General features: G+C 38.6%; 2 protein-coding genes across 5 annotated transcripts in view; one reads left to right on the forward strand and one right to left on the reverse strand.

Moving 5' to 3' along the window:
* The window catches only part of LOC137323707 (cytoplasmic dynein 1 intermediate chain 2-like), a 168,897-nt gene extending 160,982 nt beyond the window's left edge, over window positions 1–7,915 (forward strand). For all 3 annotated transcript variants that reach the window (XM_067987526.1, XM_067987527.1, XM_067987528.1), the window contains exons 13-16: window positions 335–479; window positions 778–918; window positions 1,137–1,262; window positions 6,365–7,915. In XM_067987526.1, the coding sequence (XP_067843627.1) occupies window positions 335–479; window positions 778–918; window positions 1,137–1,262; window positions 6,365–6,466 (514 nt within the window). In that variant the 3' untranslated portion in view covers window positions 6,467–7,915. The remainder of the gene's footprint in view (window positions 1–334; window positions 480–777; window positions 919–1,136; window positions 1,263–6,364) is intronic.
* Window positions 7,916–8,154: 239 nt separating this feature from the next.
* The window catches only part of LOC137323706 (electrogenic aspartate/glutamate antiporter SLC25A12, mitochondrial-like), a 122,419-nt gene continuing 108,467 nt past the window's right edge, over window positions 8,155–22,106 (reverse strand). For both annotated transcript variants that reach the window (XM_067987523.1, XM_067987525.1), the window contains 4 exons: window positions 20,099–20,237; window positions 15,465–15,623; window positions 15,261–15,351; window positions 8,155–10,210 (listed from right to left, as the gene is read on the reverse strand). In XM_067987523.1, the coding sequence (XP_067843624.1) occupies window positions 10,006–10,210; window positions 15,261–15,351; window positions 15,465–15,623; window positions 20,099–20,237 (594 nt within the window). In that variant the 3' untranslated portion in view covers window positions 8,155–10,005. The remainder of the gene's footprint in view (window positions 10,211–15,260; window positions 15,352–15,464; window positions 15,624–20,098; window positions 20,238–22,106) is intronic.

Consider the following 22,106-nt stretch of genomic DNA (forward strand, 5'->3'; position numbering starts at 1 on the left):
ACCTCCTTCCTTTTTGCAGTACTGCTTACATCATTTGTGAAGATCAATTTTGCATCAAGGAAGAGGGTGTTTTTAAAAGCAATTGTTTTCCAGTTGTGCTTTTTAAAATAAATCCTTATTCTTGAAAACGACAATGGGTTTAGATTATCAATTTCCATCACTGATCATATTGAGTGGATGTTTTTAACTCATCCTTTTCCCTCTCCCATAAGACAACATAAGAAAGGTTGAGGCTTCTTACTTGTCTGAACAAAGGGCATTTTTCTTTTTTTTTAAGTAAATTGTGCAACTTTGTTAACAGTATTTTACATAATCACCATTCTGTTTGTTGCAGCAAAGCTGGAATTAGTGAGATTTTTGATGGTCATCAAGGACCAATCACAGGCATCCATTATCACACTGCAGCTGGACCAGCTGACTTCTCTCATCTTTTTGTCACCTCCTCTTTTGATTGGACAGTCAAACTATGGACAACTAAGGTAGGCTGGCTAACTTGTATTCATATATTGTTGTAATGCACCACTGCATTCTCAACTACAGTATATTCAACTTGCAGTACTTTTCATTGGCACACGGTGGTGCTAGAGACATAATGTACAAATTAAAAGTGAAACAATATAAATTTCATATCGGCAATCTAAAAAAATATGACCCTATTCTGTGCATAACCAGACAAAACCTTTAATGGAATTGTATATAATTGTTTGATTTATGTCTTTAATAAACTTAATTTTGATCCCTTAAAGAAGTTAAATAACAAACATTATTTTCTTTCAGAATAACAAGCCACTGTACTCCTTTGAAGACAATGCTGATTATGTTTATGATGTAATGTGGTCGCCCACCCATCCTGCCCTGTTTGCTTGTGTTGATGGAATGGGAAGGCTTGATTTGTGGAATCTCAACAATGATACCGAAGTAAGCAAAATTAGGTGAAAGTGTTAAACCCTAGTAGTTTTACCAGCAATACTATTGTTTGGAGAATAATACAATTGTACAATTTTAGATCCAATATTGAAAACTTCAGACAAAATAAGTATTCTGAAATGAAAGCAATTTTTCACACGTAACTTCCTTGTGAGATTTTCAGAATCTTTGACATATTTCAAACTTGTTTTTCTAAACTCCTTATCTAGGTGCCGACTGCAAGCATTACTGTTGACAGTAATCCTGCACTGAATCGTGTGAAATGGACTCAGACTGGAAGAGAAATAGCTGTAGGCGATTCTGAAGGGCAGATACTGATTTATGATGTAGGAGAGGTGAGCAACTCATGTTAACTGACCATTAACATTGTACGTAGGGCAGAGCAATGTAGAGTGGTTTGGATTTTAGCGGGAAAGGATAAAAATACTGGACTTTCTAGCACTGCAGATATGAGGTTCTGCCCTTCCCAGTGCAACAAGATCGCCCTGGTCAAAGTCACCAACAATATCCTCAGTAACTGTGGCGCTTTATTCCTCCTTGACCTCTCTGCAGTATTCAATGTGGTTAATCGAGCCATTTTCCTTCACTGCCTCTCCTCTGTGGTCCATCTCAATGGGACTTTCCTTCCATTCCTAACTGTCCCAATGCAGCCAGCACATCTCCAGCAATAGCTTTACCTCCAGCTCCAAAATGATGACCTCTGGAGTTCAGCAAGGATCCATTACTGGTCCTCTCCTCTTCATGATACCTGTCGTCATCTGTGCTGATCACACCTAGCTTGCTATCTCCCTGGGCCCCATGATCATTTCATTGCCTGTCTGATGCTACTGTGAATAAGCCAGAACTTCCTAGTGGAATATTGTTTCAGCCCTCGACAAAAGCTCCGCATCCTTGCCATCGACTCCTTTCCTCTCCCTGGGTGCTTGCTCAGACTGAATCAGAGTGCACACAACCTCAGTCTTCTGTTCAATCCAGAGCTAAGCTTCAAACTCCATATCTTATCCACTACCAAGATTGCTTACTTCTAAATCTGCAACATTGACCTCCTCCACTATTTTACCCCACTGCTGCCAAAATCCTTATTCACACCTTTGCCACTAGACTTGACTTTTTCAGTGCTCTTCTTACCGACCTCTACCCTCCATAAATTGCAAATTGTCCAAAACTCCTCCATCTGCATCTTGTCCCATACTAAGCCCCATTCATCCATGATCTCCATTCTTGCTGACTTACATTGGCTTACCCTCCCTCAATACATCAAATTTAAAATCCTCATCTACAAATCCTTTCATGGCCCTCGCCCCACTCTACATCTGCAGTCTTCTCTAGCATTATGTCCCTTCCTGCATTCTCTGGTCCTCTGTCTTCTAGCCTGCTGTGCATCATCCTCGCCCTCCACTCCATTTTCAGTGTCAGAGCTGTCAGCTGTCTCAGGCCTACCCTTTGGACTTCCCTTCCCCTATCTACCTTCAAAATCCTTCTCAAAATACATTTCTTTGACCAAGCTTTTGGCTACCTTCCCAACTCTTCCAAAAGTGCTCAGTGGCCACTCTTTTCTCCTCTGTAAATTGTCTTGGAAACATTTTATACATTAAGGTGCTTTTTCAATACAAGTTGTTGAATCAGATAGGGATTGAAGTTGGTAGGGTGTTCAAAAATCTTGGGTGAGAAAGAATGGATTGGAGACAGTGTCGTAATCATAGAGGGGTTAAGGGTAGGCCTTTTTACATAGTGAGACATGATATAGGTTTTGAAAGGAGAAGGGACAGTACCAAAGGATAGGAAGAGGTTGATAATGTTGGGCAGGAAGGAAGAGGGGAAGCTGAGGAGTCAGAAGAGGGTCGAGGATGTAGGCTTTGTGGAGGAGGAAGAGATGGCCAAGTGAATGGCTTTGATTATGGAGATAAAACAGTCTATGTGCTTCTCAGTTGTGGAGTACCTCTTGCATTTGTGAAGATGGTTTAAAATCCAGTTCATATTCCAGATATTTCTGTTCATGACCTGTTTGTTTCATTAGGGGAGCATCTGTTGGTGTCCCATTTTATGCAAGCTATTTGGAAATTGTGCCTAAATGGGCCTTCAAGGGTTCCCGTTTGGAACCTTAATTCAATTCTTTGCAAGTAATGTATCCACCATTCAAACCTCCTCGAACATATGTCCTTGTTTCTTATTTGGATTAGTTGTGGCCTGCAGAGTGACATGAAAGCCCTTATTGTATCAGCTGTACGATGTCATTTTGACCAGGCAGTCACTGAAAATCGGTACTATAAGTTGCTTCCTAATTTTGTTTTGAGCAAGAAATTGTCCCAGTATTCTGCCACCATGCAATCAAAAGTGGAGGGTTGTTTCTAATACTGCTCGCAGACCTAAATTACTACGGCCATGAAATTATACCAGGGAATACTAGCATACAAACACTTGCTTATCTGAAACTCCTATCCCCACTATATTACTGGCAAATTCTTTTCAAATAAATGGGTTAATGCCACCACTGAAATGGATTTTATGATGAATGTGTTAAGTATTCATATGCTTGTATCACACGGTGTAAACATAGAAAATAGGAGCAGGAGTAGGCCATTCGGCCCTTCGAGCTCCTCCACCATTCAATATGATCATGGCTGATCCTCTATCTCAACACCATATTCCCGCTCTCACCCCATATCCCTTGATGCCTTTTGTGTCCAGAAATCTATCTAGCTCCTTCTTAAATATATTCAGTGACTTGGCCTCCACAGCCTTCTGTGGTAGAGAATTCCACAGGTTCACCACCCTCTGAGTGAAGAAATTTCTCCTCATCTCAGTCCTAAATGTCCTACCCCGTATCCTGAGATTGTGACCCCTCGTTCTGGGCCCCCCCCAGCCAGGGGAAACATCATCCCTGCATCCAGTCTGTCTAGCCCTGTCAGAATTTTATGTGTTTCAATGAGATCCCCTCTCATTCCTATAAACTCGAGTGAATACAGGCCGAGTCAACCCAGCCTCTCCTCATACGACAGTCCTGCCATCCCAGCAATCAGTCTGGTGCACTTTTGCTGCACTCCCTCTATGGCAAGTATATTCTTTCTTAGGTAAGGAGACCAAAACTGCACACAATACTCCAGGTGTGGTATCACCAAGGCCCTGTGTAACTCCAGTAAGACATCCTTGCTCCTGTACTCAAATCCCCTTGCAATGAAGGCCAACATACCATTTGCCTTCCTAACTGCTTGCTGCACCTGCATGTTTGCTTTCAGTGACTGGCGTACAAGGACACCCAGGTCCCTTTGTACATCAACGTTTCCTAATCTATCACTATTTAAATAATACTCTACCTTTCGTTTTTTCCTTCCGAAGTGGATAACTTCACATTTAACCACATTATACTGCATCTGCCATGTATTTGCCCACTCACTCAATTTGTCTAAATTGCCTTGAAACCTCTTTGCATCCTCCTCAAAACTCATGATCCCACCTAGTTTTGTGTCGTCAGCAAACTTGGAAATATTACATTTGGTTCCCTCATCCAAATCATTGATATATATTGTGAACAGCTGGGGCCCAAGCACTGATCCCTGCGGTACCCCACTTGTCACTGCCTGCCAACCCGATAAAGACCCATTTATTCCTACACTGTTTCCTGTCTGTTAACCAATTTTCAATCCATGCCAGTATATTACCCCCAATCCCATGTGCTTTGATAAAGTCCCACTTAAGAGGTTAGTGTGCAAAATTAAAAGCCTTCTGGAAATCCAAATAAACCACATCCACTGGTTCTCCCTTATCTATTCCATCAGTTATATCCTCAAAAAACTCCATGTTTGTCAAACATGATTTACCTTTCATAAATCCATGTTGACTTTGTCTAATCCCGTTGATATTTTCTAAGTGTCCTGTTATCACATCCGTTGTAATAGACTCTAGCATTTTCCCTACCACTGATGTTAGGCTAACCGGTCTGTAGTTCCCTCCTTTTTTAATAGTAGGGTTACATTTGTCACCCTCCAATCTGCAGGAACTGTTCCATAATCTATAGAATTTTGGAAGATGACAACTAATGCATCCACTATTTCCACAGCTACCCTTTTTAGTACTCTGGGATGCAGATTATCAGGCCCTAGGGATTTATCGGCTTTCAGTCCCATTAATTTCTTCAGCACTTTTTTTTTACTAATACTAATTTCCTTTAATTCCTCCTTCTCACCAGTCCCTTGGTTCCCTAGCATTTCTGGGAAGTTATTTGTGTCTTCAGTGAAGACAGAACCAAAGTATTTGTTTAATTGCTCTGCCATTTCCTTTGTAATTTCATATAGAAAACAAATAATTACTTCATATTAGTGAATCTTCTGTGGTGTTGCATGTCATATGTCTGTCTTTCTCTTTTCTGTTTCTCAGTTGCTAATTCTCTTCGCTCATCTGCTTTTGCTTACTTTTTTTCCTTTCCCCAACATATCACCTCTCGCCCAAAGGGAGAGTCCAGAGGGCTGGAAGTAACATTTTGCAGTGGCAGGTGTGTGGAAAATGCATCCACAAGCCCTCATTGGCTCTTTTCCCATCACTCTTACTGCTGTTGTGTCCCTTCCTTTTCATCTTCCAACTATCCCCTCACCAATGATATCCTTTCCTATTTCAACTAGCCATTGAATCAATGTATCACCCCTCTCACTTTTAACCCTCCGTCCCCTCCCCGCTTGTCTATTTGCTGCCTGATAGGGCAACAAAAGGCCGGATGGTTGCTAACCATCCCCATAAAGCCCCTAGCTTTGGTCTTCTCCACTCCTCTCTTCCCTTTGCGCTGCACTATTCTGTTCTCACCTTTGTATCTCCTCGCTTGCCTTCCACTCTCCTTCACTTCCTGCTTCCCTTCACCCTATCGACTCTACTCTCTGGATCCCTTCCCATTAAAGCTTCGTGTTTGGAGACTGATGAAATGAGAAGATAGGGGACATGGATTGGATGGACAGAGGATGTAGGCAGGAGATATATGTCTGTAGGTGGCAGAGGTCTGAGCAGAGAACTGAAGAGGGGCAACTAGCCTGAAAGCTGTTGATGGAAGGAACAAAGGAAGGCTGGTAAAGGGAAATACTACTTTTTCCCAAGGCTCATGATGGGCTAAATGTATATTTGTATCCAGGATTTATAAACCTAGCCTAAGTCTAGTTCACAACCAGATTTCAGACTTTAATGGTGAAGGTTTCTAATGTGACAACATTGTGGAGTTCAATCAAGTTGTTGGGTGGGCTGTTACTATTAGCTCATAACAAATGCATATTCTGTCAGGTCATTACAAAGTACAGGTGTATAATGTCTCCAATCCCTCTCCCCCAACTCTTGATACTTAGTTGTATCTTGTTTTAAGCTGTCTACATACTGGTCTAGCTGAAACAACTGAAGGTGATGAGGGAAATGAGCATTTAAAAATCTAAAAAATAATGTTCACTTTTATTTCTCTTAACAGCAAATAGCAGTTCCTCGAAATGATGAATGGACACGTTTCGCTCATACACTTGCAGAAATAAATGCAAACCGAGCAGATGCAGAAGAGGAGATTGCAGCATGAATAGCAGATTAGAGTTCAAGGCAAGACCTGTATGTAGAGTAGGGACCAACAGCAGCTCTATTAACTGTCCAGTTCAAACAAACTGAGTATCTTGATTGGTAACACTTAAATGGCACATGAATCAACATGCAAAACTGTTAATCTGTGCTGACTAATTGGGGTCATGATGTGTCTCCACCCAAGTCAACAAATACCAATAGCACTATTAGTAAAATTAATCAATCCTATTACATTAAATGTTTATTTATCTGCCATTTAAAAGTGTCACCACTATGTTCAACACCATAGGGATAGTGTGGAGTTCTTTGCAATTTTATAAAAATTCTTCTGACGGGGATTATAGCTGTTGTATTTTTGACATCCACCATTTGTATAAACTGCACAGGGTCCCAAATCTGGTTTTAAATAATTTTTGTATGTTTTCCAATATCAGGTTTGTAATTTTTGTAAGTTTTTTGAGTCTAACTTTCCAATGCTCTGAACTGACCACTAAGTGGCATGCAACAGTCCAGAAAGTTTCTCCCCCTCCCCCCCTCCTTTTCCCAATCAATAGGGCTAATAAGATCAACCAATTAACAATGCAGGGAATGAAATCCTTTTTGTGGTTCTGGTTATAACTGCAAATACTAATTCTCCAAAATTAGTTTCTCTTTAAAACCTTCACAGCTATTAGGTTGAAATATATTTTAAACTGAAGTGGCCCAAAAGCAAGGTTTTTATTATTATTTGGACAATTTGCAATCCCACATGGTCCTGAGACATACTGTTGGGCATTGGGAGGGGCAGAATAGCCAGAGTGTTTACAACTTCTTGCTCTTATTACACAAATGGAGCCTTTGCTTCAAGAATATTGAAAACAGATGAAAGTTTACCTTTTTTAACATAACTTTGCTCAAAGGTCTAATAAAATGTATTGCAGTTTTGGGGTCCTCATTGGAAGTGACCTCCCAAGTTTGACAGTTTTCATAGATTTTAATACTTCTGTATCCCATTGGGCAGTAGTTTTTCAATTGTAATCTATGTTGTTACTGCATACTTTAGTGATGTTGGCTTGATCATATGCTACCTCTGCCCCTTTCAATCCAAACCTGCACAATTGACACTTGTACACATTTGAGAATCTCAATTTTGCTGCTCTTGTTTTTGTAATCTTACAAATAGGACACTTAAAATTACAGCATTTCTTCCAGTACTATTAAATGAAGAGGAAAACATAGTACAGTGTGATGATTAAACAGAAACAGGCACAAGAATGTTTAAACTAATGGTTGGATGGATTAGTCTTTTCAAAGTTATGTAACAACTTTTATTACTTATGTAAAACTGGCATTAAACATACAGGAAAATAAAGTTTGTGGCTGTCTGCTGGATGTGATGTTTTGCACTGAAAAGATATACACAGGCATTGACTTGCCTTGGCAATAAAGTATAGACCATTTGCTTGGAGAAGAGTCCTTATTTATTTTTTTAAAAAAAAGTTTCTTCCCCCTCTCCACCCCTAGCCCCAAGTTTCTGTGCTTTGTTAGCCTCAGAACTATATAGCTCCTATGAAAGGAAAAGTGGCCTTATTGGGAAATATACAAAATAATTCCATGGTTCTCTAAGACCATACTCCTTCCTAGCAGTTTAAGGGGCTCATTGCAGAGGTGTACCCTTAACCACATTTAAAAAAGTACAGGAACCATCTATTTGCCATAAGTAAAATCAAATATTTACTGAAATTCACTTGAGATTCCCACAGAAACATACCAAAAATGCAACAGGTTTTATCTGCCATATATACAGTTTAATTGTAGAAATGTCACATTAGGTGTATTCCTTGTCACACAGGTAACTGCTGGTGGTAGGTTAATGTACACCCTTGAATAGTGCATGAGGAAACTTAAGTCTGTACACAATTCAAATGTAATTTCATTGAGAAATGGCAAAACACCCAGTTACAAAATTAAATTTAAGAACATTTATCATAAAAAGCATCTTTTTGGGCTAAAGTAGATTACTGTTGTCCTAAAATTAGCCTGTTAAGTGACTTAGTTTTTTTTAATCCAGTTTTCCTAGCAATTCAGACACCAAATGTAACACTTATTTTCATAAGAAATTAAAGAATTATAATTTTCATAAACAGTAATATCCTAACATTTCAGTTTAAATGACATGATTTAACAAAACTTCATAATCTGTACAATGTCTTTCATCAACCTTTTAACTCAAGCATATTGCACCATAGCATCATGTGATTTACTCTATCAGTCTCCTACATCTCTGTACAGATGTACAATATGTACAGGTATATCAAGTGCAAGCTGTGCAAAGCATAGTCTAATACCACAGATTTTTTTAAAAATTAAAGATCATACACTTACTAATTTTATTTAAAATCAGCTATAAAGATGAATAGCAAAGGGAAAATACCAACTCCCTTGTGTCTTGCAATTATTTGTTTTAATAGACTTTTTAAACACTTGAAAGGCTTTTCTACAATGCTGAGGGCACTTTTCATCCAATAAAGCCAATGCTCTTCATGAATAGTTATTTAATAATATAACTCCTTTCTGGCTTATAAAAATAGTTACAGGCTGCAATCTACAAGAATCCTGCTTTATACTGAGCATTCACATGTTTGCACCATTTATGTCTAACTTTATGGAGAATTCTTCAGTGACATAACTCCATTAAACAAAAAAAGGACAAAGTGTGTGTGTGGAGGGGGGCAATATTTCACCATTACAATACATTCTTGCTCTGTTTTCATTGCAGTAACCAATTGGCAATCGTTGCAGAGTGGGAAAGTCCTGTAGCTCCACAACTAAGCTTGAATCTTAATTTCTAAAAGCAACACATCAAACTAACTTGCCCACATGTACAGTTCACCATTCTTAGACAACCAATATTTCAAGAAAGGAGTTTGATTTCAATTTTACAGATTTTCCATAATTGCAATCGCATTACTGTGAAACTATATTTGGAATCTAAAGGTGGCATAAGTTGAAATTACCTCTTTTCTGTACTTTAATGAGTTAGCAAAATAAAATGTGCATTAAAGTTTAACATTAGATATGAATAATACATAGTTTAATGCAGTACCGTGCTAAACAAATTCTGGTTTGAATTTTTTCTGGTGCTTCATAAGCAACAGGAGAAAAGACCAAGAAAAATCACAAGAATAAAACAACTTTTTTAAAAAAAGTGTTGATAATCACAACAGAAATAAACAGTATTCAAGTCAGAAATCAATGATTGACTATACTCTTTTGAAAAAACCACTTAAATTACATGATTTTAAGTATTTATTTCTAGCAGTAGAGTTTTCTTGTTTTCATCTTTTACACATGATTTCTAAAATTATACAAATAAAGTCTGTGACAACAATTTTCTGCAATGCAAACAATTCATACATTTAGTATTATTACAAAAATTTAATTAAGAAATACATGATTTCAATCAAATTTCAACTGACCTCCACCTACATGCAGCTATTACTTTCACCATTGCTCCATGTTATTTGATTGCACCTCATAAATGGACCTTACAGAGATCTCTTAAGACTCTGGAGAACCAGCTGATTCTTGTGGATGGATTGAAGCCACACCTGAAGATCGAAATTTAGGCAGATAGAGGCCAAACTTGTTTTCAATACCAGCAAAAGTAGCAGCAGCTAGTGTGTATCCTCCAATATGATGAGGACAAGCAGGAGGAAGGTCAGAAATCCTAGATTTAGGTGTGGGCTCAGAACCAACACGTTTGCTGTTGAGTAAACACAATAGATTTTAGCAAGTGGCTTTGGTGAAGACTTACTGACAGGCCTGTAATATACAGTACATTAGCAGCATACCAAAGATTAATCTAAATACTAATACTGTACTCATTTAATGAGAATGGCATCAGACTTTTAAATTTTAACATTTAAATTAATAAAGTGGGGAGAGAAGCTAAAATGAAACAGGAATACAATGCATGCCTTTCTCCCATCAATTTCAGGATCAATCTCAACCTGTTCTCTCTTCCACTCCCCTCCTCCCAAGACAAAATAAAAGGAAGAGTATATCGGTGCTACAGAATGCTTCATGTAAGTGCCCAACTGAGAACAGGTGAGTCATTGGAAAGCAGGTCTCTTGCTGAGTCAAACTGATATTCAAAATTGCATCCCTGACATTGCCTATCACACACTCACAAACCAGACTGCATTTATTTTGTACAGTAGAGCTGTTCTTCAGGTCAATTTGCCAGATAGGGAAAATAAAATTTCAGCTCAAACAGTTAGAATGTTTTAACTGATGCGATTTGCAGCACTTGATTGAAAATGAAAGTGGATTAGCATGATCTTTCAACTCTGGAACCTGGGCTTTGGAGAAAACAGGAGTCTTAAAAAGTTCTGAGTGGCAGTGCTTGACATTAAAATAAGTCAGCAAACTTATAGGTGAACTCCTTGCTAGTGTCAAAAATTTTAATATGCTTGTTCAGTTCAATGCCACACTGTGCCACTGAAAACTTGCTCAATCTCTTGCAGAAACTTGTAGGCGTTCTGGTTCCATCCCAACTCTATTCTCCAGGTCCTGACTAATGTGCAGGTTGAATATATGGCCTTCATCCATAGTATAAAGGAGACTGTTTTATAAGGAAAATTTGCCACTAACTTCTATTATTAGGAGCTATTTGGAGCTGTAAAACATGAATGTTTTTAAAAGGAAGAGGACCAGTTTAGATGTGGTCATCTATACAGTTAGAATGTATTAACAGATGCAATTTGCAGCATTTGATTAAAAAAAAGTGGATTAGCAACTCTGGACCTGGGTTTTGAATCAATCCCAGATTAATAGATGAAAGAAATACAGGTCCATCAGCATCTATAAAAAGAAAATACTGGTTATTCTTTGAGGTGTAGCGGCTGCAAGAGTCTACTATGGCATTAATTCGGTTAATCTCTACCTGATTCCCTGTGAGCTCCCAATTTATTTAATTGGGAAACTCACTCAGACAACAGTAGCTTTAAGGGGGAAAATACCTGCAAGAATATGTTGTGAGCTATACAGGTTGTATAGAGAACTTTACTACTGGACCCCAGTGGCAGAGTAAAGGGTTCAATTCTCCAATATGGGCATTCTTTGATTTGATGAGCACAAAGTTCATGAAAACTATTTGGAAAATATTGTGTTGAGAATGAGGCCTTGAATGATAAATAAATTAGGACCTAAAACTAGCATTCTTAAAAAAAAATGTTGAGGGATTTGAACCGTACCATAATTGTTCAAACTCAGTGTATTAGTATCTGATGTGATGTCAAATGATTTATGTTTTTCAGTATGTTTAACCCTTCTTTCTGTGCCAGTGAAGTAATGTGTTACATGTGGAAGCTTTCATAGCTCAACACTTCTCCTTCTGTCAGGTCTGATACTACATACTGGTTCTGCTGTCTCCTCAAAAATCTCCATATTGTATATGCTGTCTTGGTCACCTTGATGCATTCCAAACTAACTTTATCCCTCTTCCTATTGTAAATCCATCATTAGAGCTGCCTAATCCAGCTTTACTGAAAAAAGTCAACTGCTGTCTTCCTGCCCCCCAGCAACCATTTCTGGCCATTTGACAAAGTTTGAAACTTTTGTGAATCCTCTTTTTCACAGATAAAATCATAAAATTTTATAGCACACAAGGCGGCCAATGAGCACATTGTACCTGTGCTACCTCTGAAAGAGCTATCCACTTAGTCCGATTTCTCTGCCCTTTCCCCATAACCTTTAAAATTTTTCTTTTTCAGATATTTATTCACTCCCTTTTTAAAAAAAGGTCTTTTGGTTTCTGCTTCCACCAGTGTTTCTCACAAGTCATTGTGTCCTAACCCTTTGATTAAAAAAAAATCCCCAAAATGCTCCCTTTATTATTTTGCTAAATAGACTAAAATTTACGCTCTCTAATTATCGACTGACCAACCAGCAGAAATAGTTTTTCCAAATTAATCTTAGCAAAACGCTTCATAATTTTTGAATAACTCTTTATATTAGCACAAAGGGTTAAAAGATGATCTGTTAAGACTCCTAGTTTCTCTAGTATCGCCTCATAACCAAAGCCTCTCCTCCCTGGTAGCATCTTAGTGAATCTCTTCTACACCCTCCCCATTGCCTTGATATACTTCCTAAAGTAAAGAGGACCAAAACAGGACACAATATTTTAACCTATACAATTAACCAGCAATTGTGCAGGTATAGCTTTACCTCTTTGCTTTTGTACTCTATGCCTCAATTTATAAAATAAGTATTTACAGCTTTATCAACTTGTCCTCCTACTTTTAAAGATTTGTATATCTGAGCTCCTAAGTCTCTGCTCCTCTACTCCTTTTAAAGTTTTACCATTTAATGTAAATGTGATCTCCTTATTCTTTCTCCCAAAATGTATTACTTTGCATTAGATTTCATCTGACATATACCTGCCCAATGTACTAACTTGTTCATGAACTTCAAAGGTCACTTACAATCCTCAACGTTAATCCTTTGCTCCCTTTGTGTTGTTTGCAAATGTTCATATTGAACCCCTGTACATGAATCCAGATCATATAGAGAGAGGAGACTCAATACTGACGCTGCAGCTCACTCCTTCGGTCCAAAGAATATAAATTAACTGTTTTCTGTCCTTTAACCAATTTCATACCCAAGCCACCACACTGTTTAATTTTATCAACAAGCCTCCTATGCAGCACCTTATCAAAAGTGTATTGAAAATCCATATACATGGCATTTCCTTTATCAATAGATTCCATTTATTCAATCCATGTCTTTCTAGATGAGTATTCATTTTGTCCTGTGTTATGGTCTCTATGAACTTACCTGCTACCAACTTTACGCTGAATGGTCTACCACTACTAATCACTATTACCCTTTTTGAACGGAGGTGCTACACTGGTAACCCTCCAGTCCTGTGGCACAATTTCCGTATCCAAGGATGATTGAAAGATTGTAGTCAGAGCCTCTGCTACTTCTGCTCTGGCTTCCCTTAGCAATCTAGGATGCTGCCATCAGGGCCTGGTGCCTTTTTCACCAAGTTTTTCAATACTACTTCCTTATCTAAACCTTCCTATTAAATTGCTCCACTTCCTCCTCTTGTGCTCTTTCATTCCCATGACCACACTTTTTTAAAATGAAATCAGCTTGATTTTCTTTCATATTATTAGCCCTAAGATTTGTCATTTGCTTCTATTTTGAATCTCATTTGAGTTTAAATTTTGCTGCACCAGTTGTACATCTTATGGGAATATGTCTAGTTTGTACTCTAATCATCTATTTGAACATTTCCCATTATGTGTACACTATCTTATTTGCCAGTTATTCTTCCCAGTTTAACTGGACTAGTTCCCTTTATATTTAATCAAAATTGTTTCCCCCCCCTCAGTCAGTCAAATACCTCTATCCTTAACTATTTCCTTTCTTTTTCAGTTTTTAGTACTGAACCTAATCTATGTTGTGGTCAGTTTCCTGGATTTTCCCCTTCCTTTACATTACCTACTTGCGCCACTTCATTTCTTTGAACAAGATTCAGTACGGATGCTTCTTGTTGCACTAAAATCGTACTAATCTAGAAAGCAATCCTGGATGTACATTGGAAAGTCTCTCCTTTCTTTGCTGTATACATTACTCTCACTCCAGTCTATTTTTGGATGATTAAAATCATCCATTATTACAGCACTGTTTCTCCTACATTTTTCTTTAATTTGTCTACATATCCCTTCTTCTATCTCCCCTCCACTGTCCGGTAATATATCCCCATATCTTATTCCTTAACTCTAAAATAGTTTTATTTTTGCACCATCCCCTGTATCATCCCTAGGTTATAGTACTATAATGGAATCTTTGATTAACACAGCCACCCCTCCTCCCTTTTTTCCTACTCTATCCCTCCTGATCATGGAATGTTACAGCGCAGAAACAGGTCATTTAGCCCATGAATCTGTGCCAATGTTTTTCTCCGTAACAGCCACCTAGTCTATCCTGTTCACACTCCAAAGCCTTTAATATTCCTTATTTATGGACTCTGCTTCAACAATGGTTTGTGGCAGAGAATTCTACATTCTAACCACCTTGTGTTTAAATAACTTCTTTTTAAACCTCCCTTTAATTCTTTTTGTGCTCTCTTGTTACCATCTCAGAAAAATAGAGGTAGTCTTTTCACTACTTACCATATCATAACCCTTCATAATCTTAACAGCTCTATCAGGTCACCCCTTAACCTTCTCAGCTCTTGTGAAAAACACTAATGTCTTAAGTCTCTCTTCATAATTGTAATCCCTTGCAACACCCTAGCAGATTTATACTGCACCCTTTTCATTGTTTTTATAACCTTCCTATAAGGGTTGCCCAAAACAGTATACAACACTTCAATTGCAATTTAATGAAAATCTTCTACAAACTTTTAACCTTTATACAAAACCAAGGATTCAGTTTGCCTTTTTATGGCCTTATCTATAATGACCTGTGTGTTTGCACACTAAGGGAGGGATGGGTATAATAATGTGTGTAGGTTGTGTCATGTTGGGATGAGACAGGACAGGCTTGATGGACCTTATCTTTTCTTGTATGTCTGCATCAACTTGATCAAACTGCAATAATGGGCTCTGGCAATACTGGAACATAGAGGACTGAATGACTGTGTGGGGAGTTAAGATCAGCCAGTCATTCACTATTACTAATTCCATTAATTAGTAAATAGCTTGAAGACAATTGTTAGTTATATTACATTGGAAATAAATTGTGTTGATTGGGCAGTAAGCAGGAAATATTTTGTGAAAAGGTATCAAAAGTGTACTTACATTCCCCCAAAGTCAACGTTGAGCCACCTTTGCAAAAGTTCATAAGTCACCAGAGTTACACCAAACTGAGGAGAGGACCGGCAGACTCGAGCTGTGGGAGAATTTTAAAAAACAAATTTCTGCACGTTAGTTGACTGTTGGTGTGTATAAATTAACTTTTACTATTTTGAGCCTTATTCAATTGTTTCTTTAGCATCTCCATACCTCCTGCTCCCTTCCACAAAGCTCTAGGACCTTCCTCTTTTAAGATTTTTCCAAAACAGTCAATGACACCACTATAGGTGGTCTGACCAGCGCGAGCTGCTACTTGAAGTCTTGTTTTGATGACATCTGCAGGAGTTACTAAGGAAGCAGCAGGAATACCTAAAAAAAACACATTTATTTTGAATAACCATGTTACATGGCAAATATAATAAATTATATTCAGTCTGCAGTGATATTTTTCATTTGGTTATACTCTCAAACCACGAATACGGTAAGACATGCAATTGGGAGGAATTAAGGAAGTATCTCTCAAAAAGTCAGAATTCATCTAATCTGTTTCTCAATTTGTGGAATTTCTTAATGTTTTGCACTAGTTTCTGTGCTTTTTAAAAGACATATGCATAAAGTGAGAAAAGGCATTGAACTCATATGCTGAGATGGTGTGATTGATCCAAGAAGAAGAAACAGGCTTATTGGGCCAATGGCCTTTTCTTGTTACTAAAAACTATAATGTTCTAAACTTATCCCAACTACCAAAGAAAGAACTTGTATTTATATAGCGCCTTTCACGCCAAAGCACTTAAATAAAGTGCAGTCACTGTTGTAATGTAGGGAATGCAGCAGCAAATTTGTACACAAGGTCCCACAAGATAAATGACCAGAGAACATGTTGGCCAGGACACCGGGAGAAGTTACCTACTCTTCTTTGAATGGTGCCACGGGAGAGGGCAGATAGGGCCTTAGTTTAACGTCTCATCCGAAAAACAGCGTCTCAATGCAGCATTCCCTCAGTACTGCACTGGAGTGTCAATCTAGATTATGTGATCAAGTCTCTGAAGTGGTACTTGAACATAAACCTTCTAACTCAGAGGCAAGAGCTTTACCAATGAACCACAGTTGACATATATAGCATGCCTAGCTTTTCTACTAGACAGCTATTTTGTAGTCTGTGATTCTGCTAAAATTTCCAAAAGAACAAAACCACAACATCCAGAAACTACGGCAAAAGAAAGTACCAGGGCAAAGAAGCCATTTAGCTCTACTATGGAGACAAGGAAGAACAGATCTCAGGATATCCAGATCTTTCTTAATGCAGGAAAACATCTTGCTAAGAATGCCTCCAAAGTTAATGAAAGGACCAGTTGATGTTTAATGCACTAGGAGAATCTAGTCACGACAACACTTTGGTAGTCTTCTGTACTCGATCCTAATACAGCATTGGTGCCTAATGTGTAATACTGGAGCAAACTGCAGAAGCCATTAAAAGGCTAATGATGACTCCTCCTCTAATAACCTCTGAGCAGATACCACCGGTGGATTTAATCACTTTTGTCTTACACTATTATCACTTCAATTATTTAATCATCTCCTGTACTCAACCTAATCACTTGACAGATCATTCTTTTTCTTCTGTACATTTTTTTCTTCTGCTCCCTTTCCCCTGACTGTTCCTCTTTATTAGCTGTAACATCTTCCAGTTCTGATGAATGGCCATAGAACTGAAACATTAACCTAACCCTTTTCCTCTCTCCAGAGGCTGCCTGACCTGCTGTGTGTTTCCAACATTTTCTATTATTTTAGGTTTCAAGCATCTGCAGTATTTTGCTTTTTGTTGGACTGTTGGACCCCCAAGTTACTCATTTTTAAACTTGTACTCAACAACAACTTGCATTTATATAGCACCTTTAATGTAGTAAAACATCCCAAGGTTCCCCGTATTTGAACCCTTCACCATAGCAGACGATTTATTTTAATCAATTCCATGCGTAATACAGTATTGTAAATTTCAATTAGGTTACCTCTCTTTCAAAAATAAAGTTCAATTTCCTTAACCATGTCTTACAACTTAAACACAATGATCAAGTCATGACCTTCCTGCAGCTAGTCAACTAGTTCCTGCTACCTCAAGAAACACCATTTTGTCCAGGCTACAGCTGTACGCCCCAAAATTCAGCACAATCACTCCTTCAACTAAGCCTCTAAAATGTAAGTAGTCCCACACATTTCCTCTTACTCAATATTTACTTCTTTAACATCAACTAGCACTGAAAGTCTACAAAGCTCCAGGGAGCAGATTGTCAGCCAACCAGTCAGAGGGAAAAAAAGAGGTTAACCACAACCTCCACTTAAAGAATGAGACAGCCAACTCAAAAACCACGTATTGAACATACCTCACCCCATACAAACTCCACTTTGCCCTGACACAGAAATGCTGGAGACACTGCTATAGAGAAATGGACATCAAAGAGGAAACAAGCTGTTGCAATGTGCCATGAGTTTAAGCTCTTTTCACTACATAATACGGAGGGATTTTGTATCTGCAGACACTATACTATTAACAGTTAAGTCAATCAACTTCAAAATCTATTAGCATTATGACCCAAAATAAAACCACAAAAAACCCACACTAGAAACATAGCTTATTCTGGAATGTGGTTACGATTTAAATCGTAATCATTTAGATTTATAAAATTATGAGTTATCCATTGCATCAGTTACAGAAACATTTGATCTAGAATGCAGCTTTTAAAAATAAATTTTCCAATCATTGTGGAGGAAAAATTGGATAAGGGCTGTTTTTGGATGCGGGTAGCGTGATGCGATATTACCCCACGCCCAATGACCCCTGCACAGGCAGGACGGAGTTTTGGCCGGCCCAAGGACTCACCTGCAATCAGCGTTCCATTCCGGGCCTTGCACGTGGAGTCAATGCAATTTGCACTTTCCACCACAAAGGGGAGCTCAATCTCAAAGGGAGGATGTTTCTTAAAAATCTCTTAAAAAGGTAGCTGGTACCTGTTATTTGCTGAAAATAGCAGTCTACTGTCTGTACGGAGTCTGAACGGAGATCAGACATCGCACACGTAAAACAGAGATGTGGGTCCCATCCCTATGTTTACACACTGATGAGTTATGTTAAAACATCGAATAAAGGTTGCGCACTACTAAATCCCACATCCTCCAATCTGCCGATCTGAGTTGGTACCAGGCCTGCGAGAGTGCATGCACCAAATTCTTTTATGATGCACTACAGACTTTGGTGCAAGAGGTGGACAGAAGGAGGAACATCCTATATCTGCCGGGAGTGGAGGGGGGGGAAAACAAGAGGACCTCCAGACATATATCCAAAAGGCAGTCGGAGGCAGCGGGGGACGAAGTCAATGCCAGGCACACAGTTCAATGCTTTAACATGAGTGGTCAAGGTGAGTGAGGTCAACTATCAAGTGGCATCTCCTACTAACTGCATCACACACTACACCCCCCCCCCCAATATACCAACAAACTCACTCTTTCCATCAGTACTCAACTCTTCCAACCAGATGCTTCCTCTCACCGTTACACATTACCACTGTTTTAAGCCGCCCACCCACAGCTCACAGGCCACACACACTGGCAGCTATTCAACAATGACAGGCACATCACCCAGACACACGTCCCACTTTCTTGCAGGAGAAGGTGGCACATATCAGGAGGCAGCAAGTGACAGTGGCATTTAGCCCCTAGAGCCTGTTCCACCATTCAATGAGGTTATGGTGGACCTGTGACCTAACTCCATATACCCGCCTTAGCCCCATATCCCTTAATACCCTTGGTTCACAGAAATCTCTCAATCTCAGATTTAACATTCACAAGTGAGCTAGCATCAACTGCCGTCTGCAGAAGAGCGTTCCAAACGTCTCCCACCCTTTGCGTGTAGAAGCATTTCCTAACTTCACTCCTGCAAGTCCTGGCTCTAAATGTTAGACTATGTCCCACATCCTAGTATTCAAAAGTAGGAGACGTCCAAAAACAGTTACAAATGTCTCAGTAACCAGAAGCAATAATCCAGCCACTAACCCGTAAATTCTGCATGGTTCCTTTAATTAGCACTGGTGGGGGGGTCCTCCAGGCACTCTAAGACATGTTCAGATGGTCGGGGGTTAAGACTGTGCGTTGGGTTGAATGTTAGACGTCATTTTGGGACTTATCACTTTAAATCAGCGTTGCACACTGATTGAAGCCATTTTCTCCCTACTTTACATGATTCCAGTGTTTGTTATCTGCGCCTGTGCTAACTCCTATACCAAGATGGAGTCCGACGTATGTCACGCTGGAAATGTGTGCGCGCATCCAAGACGCCATCTTGAATGTCAGAAAGGCCATGTAGCGCCGAAACAACTGGCACTACACGGCCCAATTTAGCGCCCAGCAAGTCTACTCGCAAAACATGTAATTTTTTTAAACTATAAATTCACATAGTCCCCATTTTAAAAAGTGGATTTCTTCAGCACTTTGACAGCACAATTTAATAATTGACTTAAAAAGTACAGTATTTCTATGAAAACCAGTTAGGTACTAAAAAGTTCATAGCTGTTAAGCTGCTGATAACTTACAAAATTGATGTGACTTAAATTAGTGTAATAGTTGGTTTAATTTTTCTTTTAACAGTATTATCTACATGAAGTCTGAAATACACAATACATCCTCATGTTAATGAACTGAATCAAGATTAAAGCTGTGCAATGTAGTATTTAAGTGCCTAATATTAGCAAAACTATCAAATACTAAATTGCGACTTAATACTGATACTAGACACAAAAAGTGGAATTAAATCACAATAAAAACAATTAAATCACAATAAAAACCATTCTTACCTGCAATAGCACCAGCTGTAAGAAGCTGCAACGCACCCAACCTACCATGCTCATCTGCAAAGGCTAGCTTAGTATGAGCATACACTGGAAAGTAGATGGCAGAGAAAGGGATATCACGGAGAAAACAAGCTTTTGCACCCTAGCATAAGTAAACAAAAACACAATTTTAGACACAAGCAGTAACGTTTTACAAATTAAGTTATGTTCTTCCAGGCATCACACTACCAGCAGTTCAGTTATCCATATTTAAAATAATATATTGCTGACTCAAAATAAACAAATGAAAACTGTAAATTTCATCATTGTAAAATCCTTAACATTATAAATTAACAGTTGCCAATTGATCTATCCAACTCAAACATAATTTTAATCAGTACAGTTAAAGAGTTTCTCTCATTTTTAGATTATCTTCACAAAACTTTTCGTGTAAGGTCTTTATTTAAGTAAAAATTTAAGTACTTCTAGGAGCCACTGGATAAAAGAGGATCTGGCCCAATTAGCTGGGCAGAAAAGTTAGAAAACAGATCGATAGATCAGCAGTGGGAAATCTTCAAGTACAAAATGGGGTAGAGAACAAACAAATATATTCCTATAAAGCAAAAAGGGGGTGCATTAAATAATAATGGATAAAATGATTAAAATTAAGCTGAAACTTAGGGAGGCATGTGATAAAGATGCAATTTAATGTGGATTAGTGAGCGGTAATAACTTTTGGGAGAAAAAACAAGGAATGGGAGTATACACTTAATGGAACAGCACTGAAGGGTGCAGATGAAGAGACATATAGAGCTTCAAATAGTACAGGTAAATAAAGCCATAAAAAGGCTAATAGAAATGTGGGTTTTATAAATAGGGGTACAGAGTACAAGAGTAAAGAAGTAATGATCAATTATATAAAACATTGATTAGGGCACAGTTAGAGTACTGTGTGCAGTTTTGGGCACCCTATGGAAAAAAACATTAAAGCCATAGAAAGTATACAGTGTAGATTCAGCAGGATGATGCCAAGGATAGGAAACTATAGTTAAGAGGAGAGACTTGAGGTACTGGGACTATTTCCACTGGAGCAGAGAAGGCTAAGAGGAGACTTAATAGAGGTTTTTAAAATTAAGAAGGTTTTTGATAGTGTGAATAGGGAAAGGCTATTTCCTCTGGTTGGGAAGTCAGTGACGAGAGAACATCAATTGAAAACTACCACCAAAAGAGTGAGAAGAGAGACTAGAAGAAATTTCTTGAGATGTTGGAGCATGGAATGCTTTGCCACAAGGAGTGGTTGAGGCAAAGATCACTGCATCTTTTAACAGAAGAATGCAGTAATATCTAAAGCAGAGGAAGATACAGGGCTATGGGGGGAGGGCGGGACAGTGGGATTAGTTTTGGATTGCTCTAGCAAAGAGCCAGCACAGACATGATGGGTTTAATAGCCTCCTTCAGATGGTTCTACAAATAAGGTCATAGTTATGAAGGCTCTTAATAATTGGGGATTTTTTCTGTGACAGAGAAGGTCAAGAGGATATCTAATAGAAGTTTTTTGGGATTACGAAAGGTTTTGAGAGGGCAACTAGTGAAAGATAGTTTCCAATGGTTGAAAGATAGTTTCCAATGGTTGATGAATTGCTAACAAGGAGACTCAAATCACTAAAAGAAAGGAAAAGCTATAATTTTTTTTTCACACTACTGTTGTAAGAATGCCTTATCGTAAGTGGCTTTTGAAGCAAAGGGCATTAGATAAATATTTGAAACGTAAGAATATAAAAAAGATAGAAAGGGGAGGGAAATGGTATTAGAGTAAATAACTGCGGCTGAAAGGTTAGCACTAGTTTGAATGACCTTCTGTACTGCAATTCCATGATTCTAAGTGCACTCTCCCTCCTTGCCTGGCTCAAAAGACTCTCTCTTCCCTGATTCCAACAGAGTTTCTCTTTATTTCTGCTCTCTCATCAACAAGGTACAAATGAAGGTCTCAGACCCTCTTCTTCCCCTCACTTCTGAATTGGGTGTGTATTGC

The sequence above is a fragment of the Heptranchias perlo genome, chromosome 7, assembly GCF_035084215.1.
Source record: "Heptranchias perlo isolate sHepPer1 chromosome 7, sHepPer1.hap1, whole genome shotgun sequence".
NCBI classification, from domain to species: Eukaryota; Metazoa; Chordata; class Chondrichthyes; order Hexanchiformes; family Hexanchidae; genus Heptranchias; species Heptranchias perlo.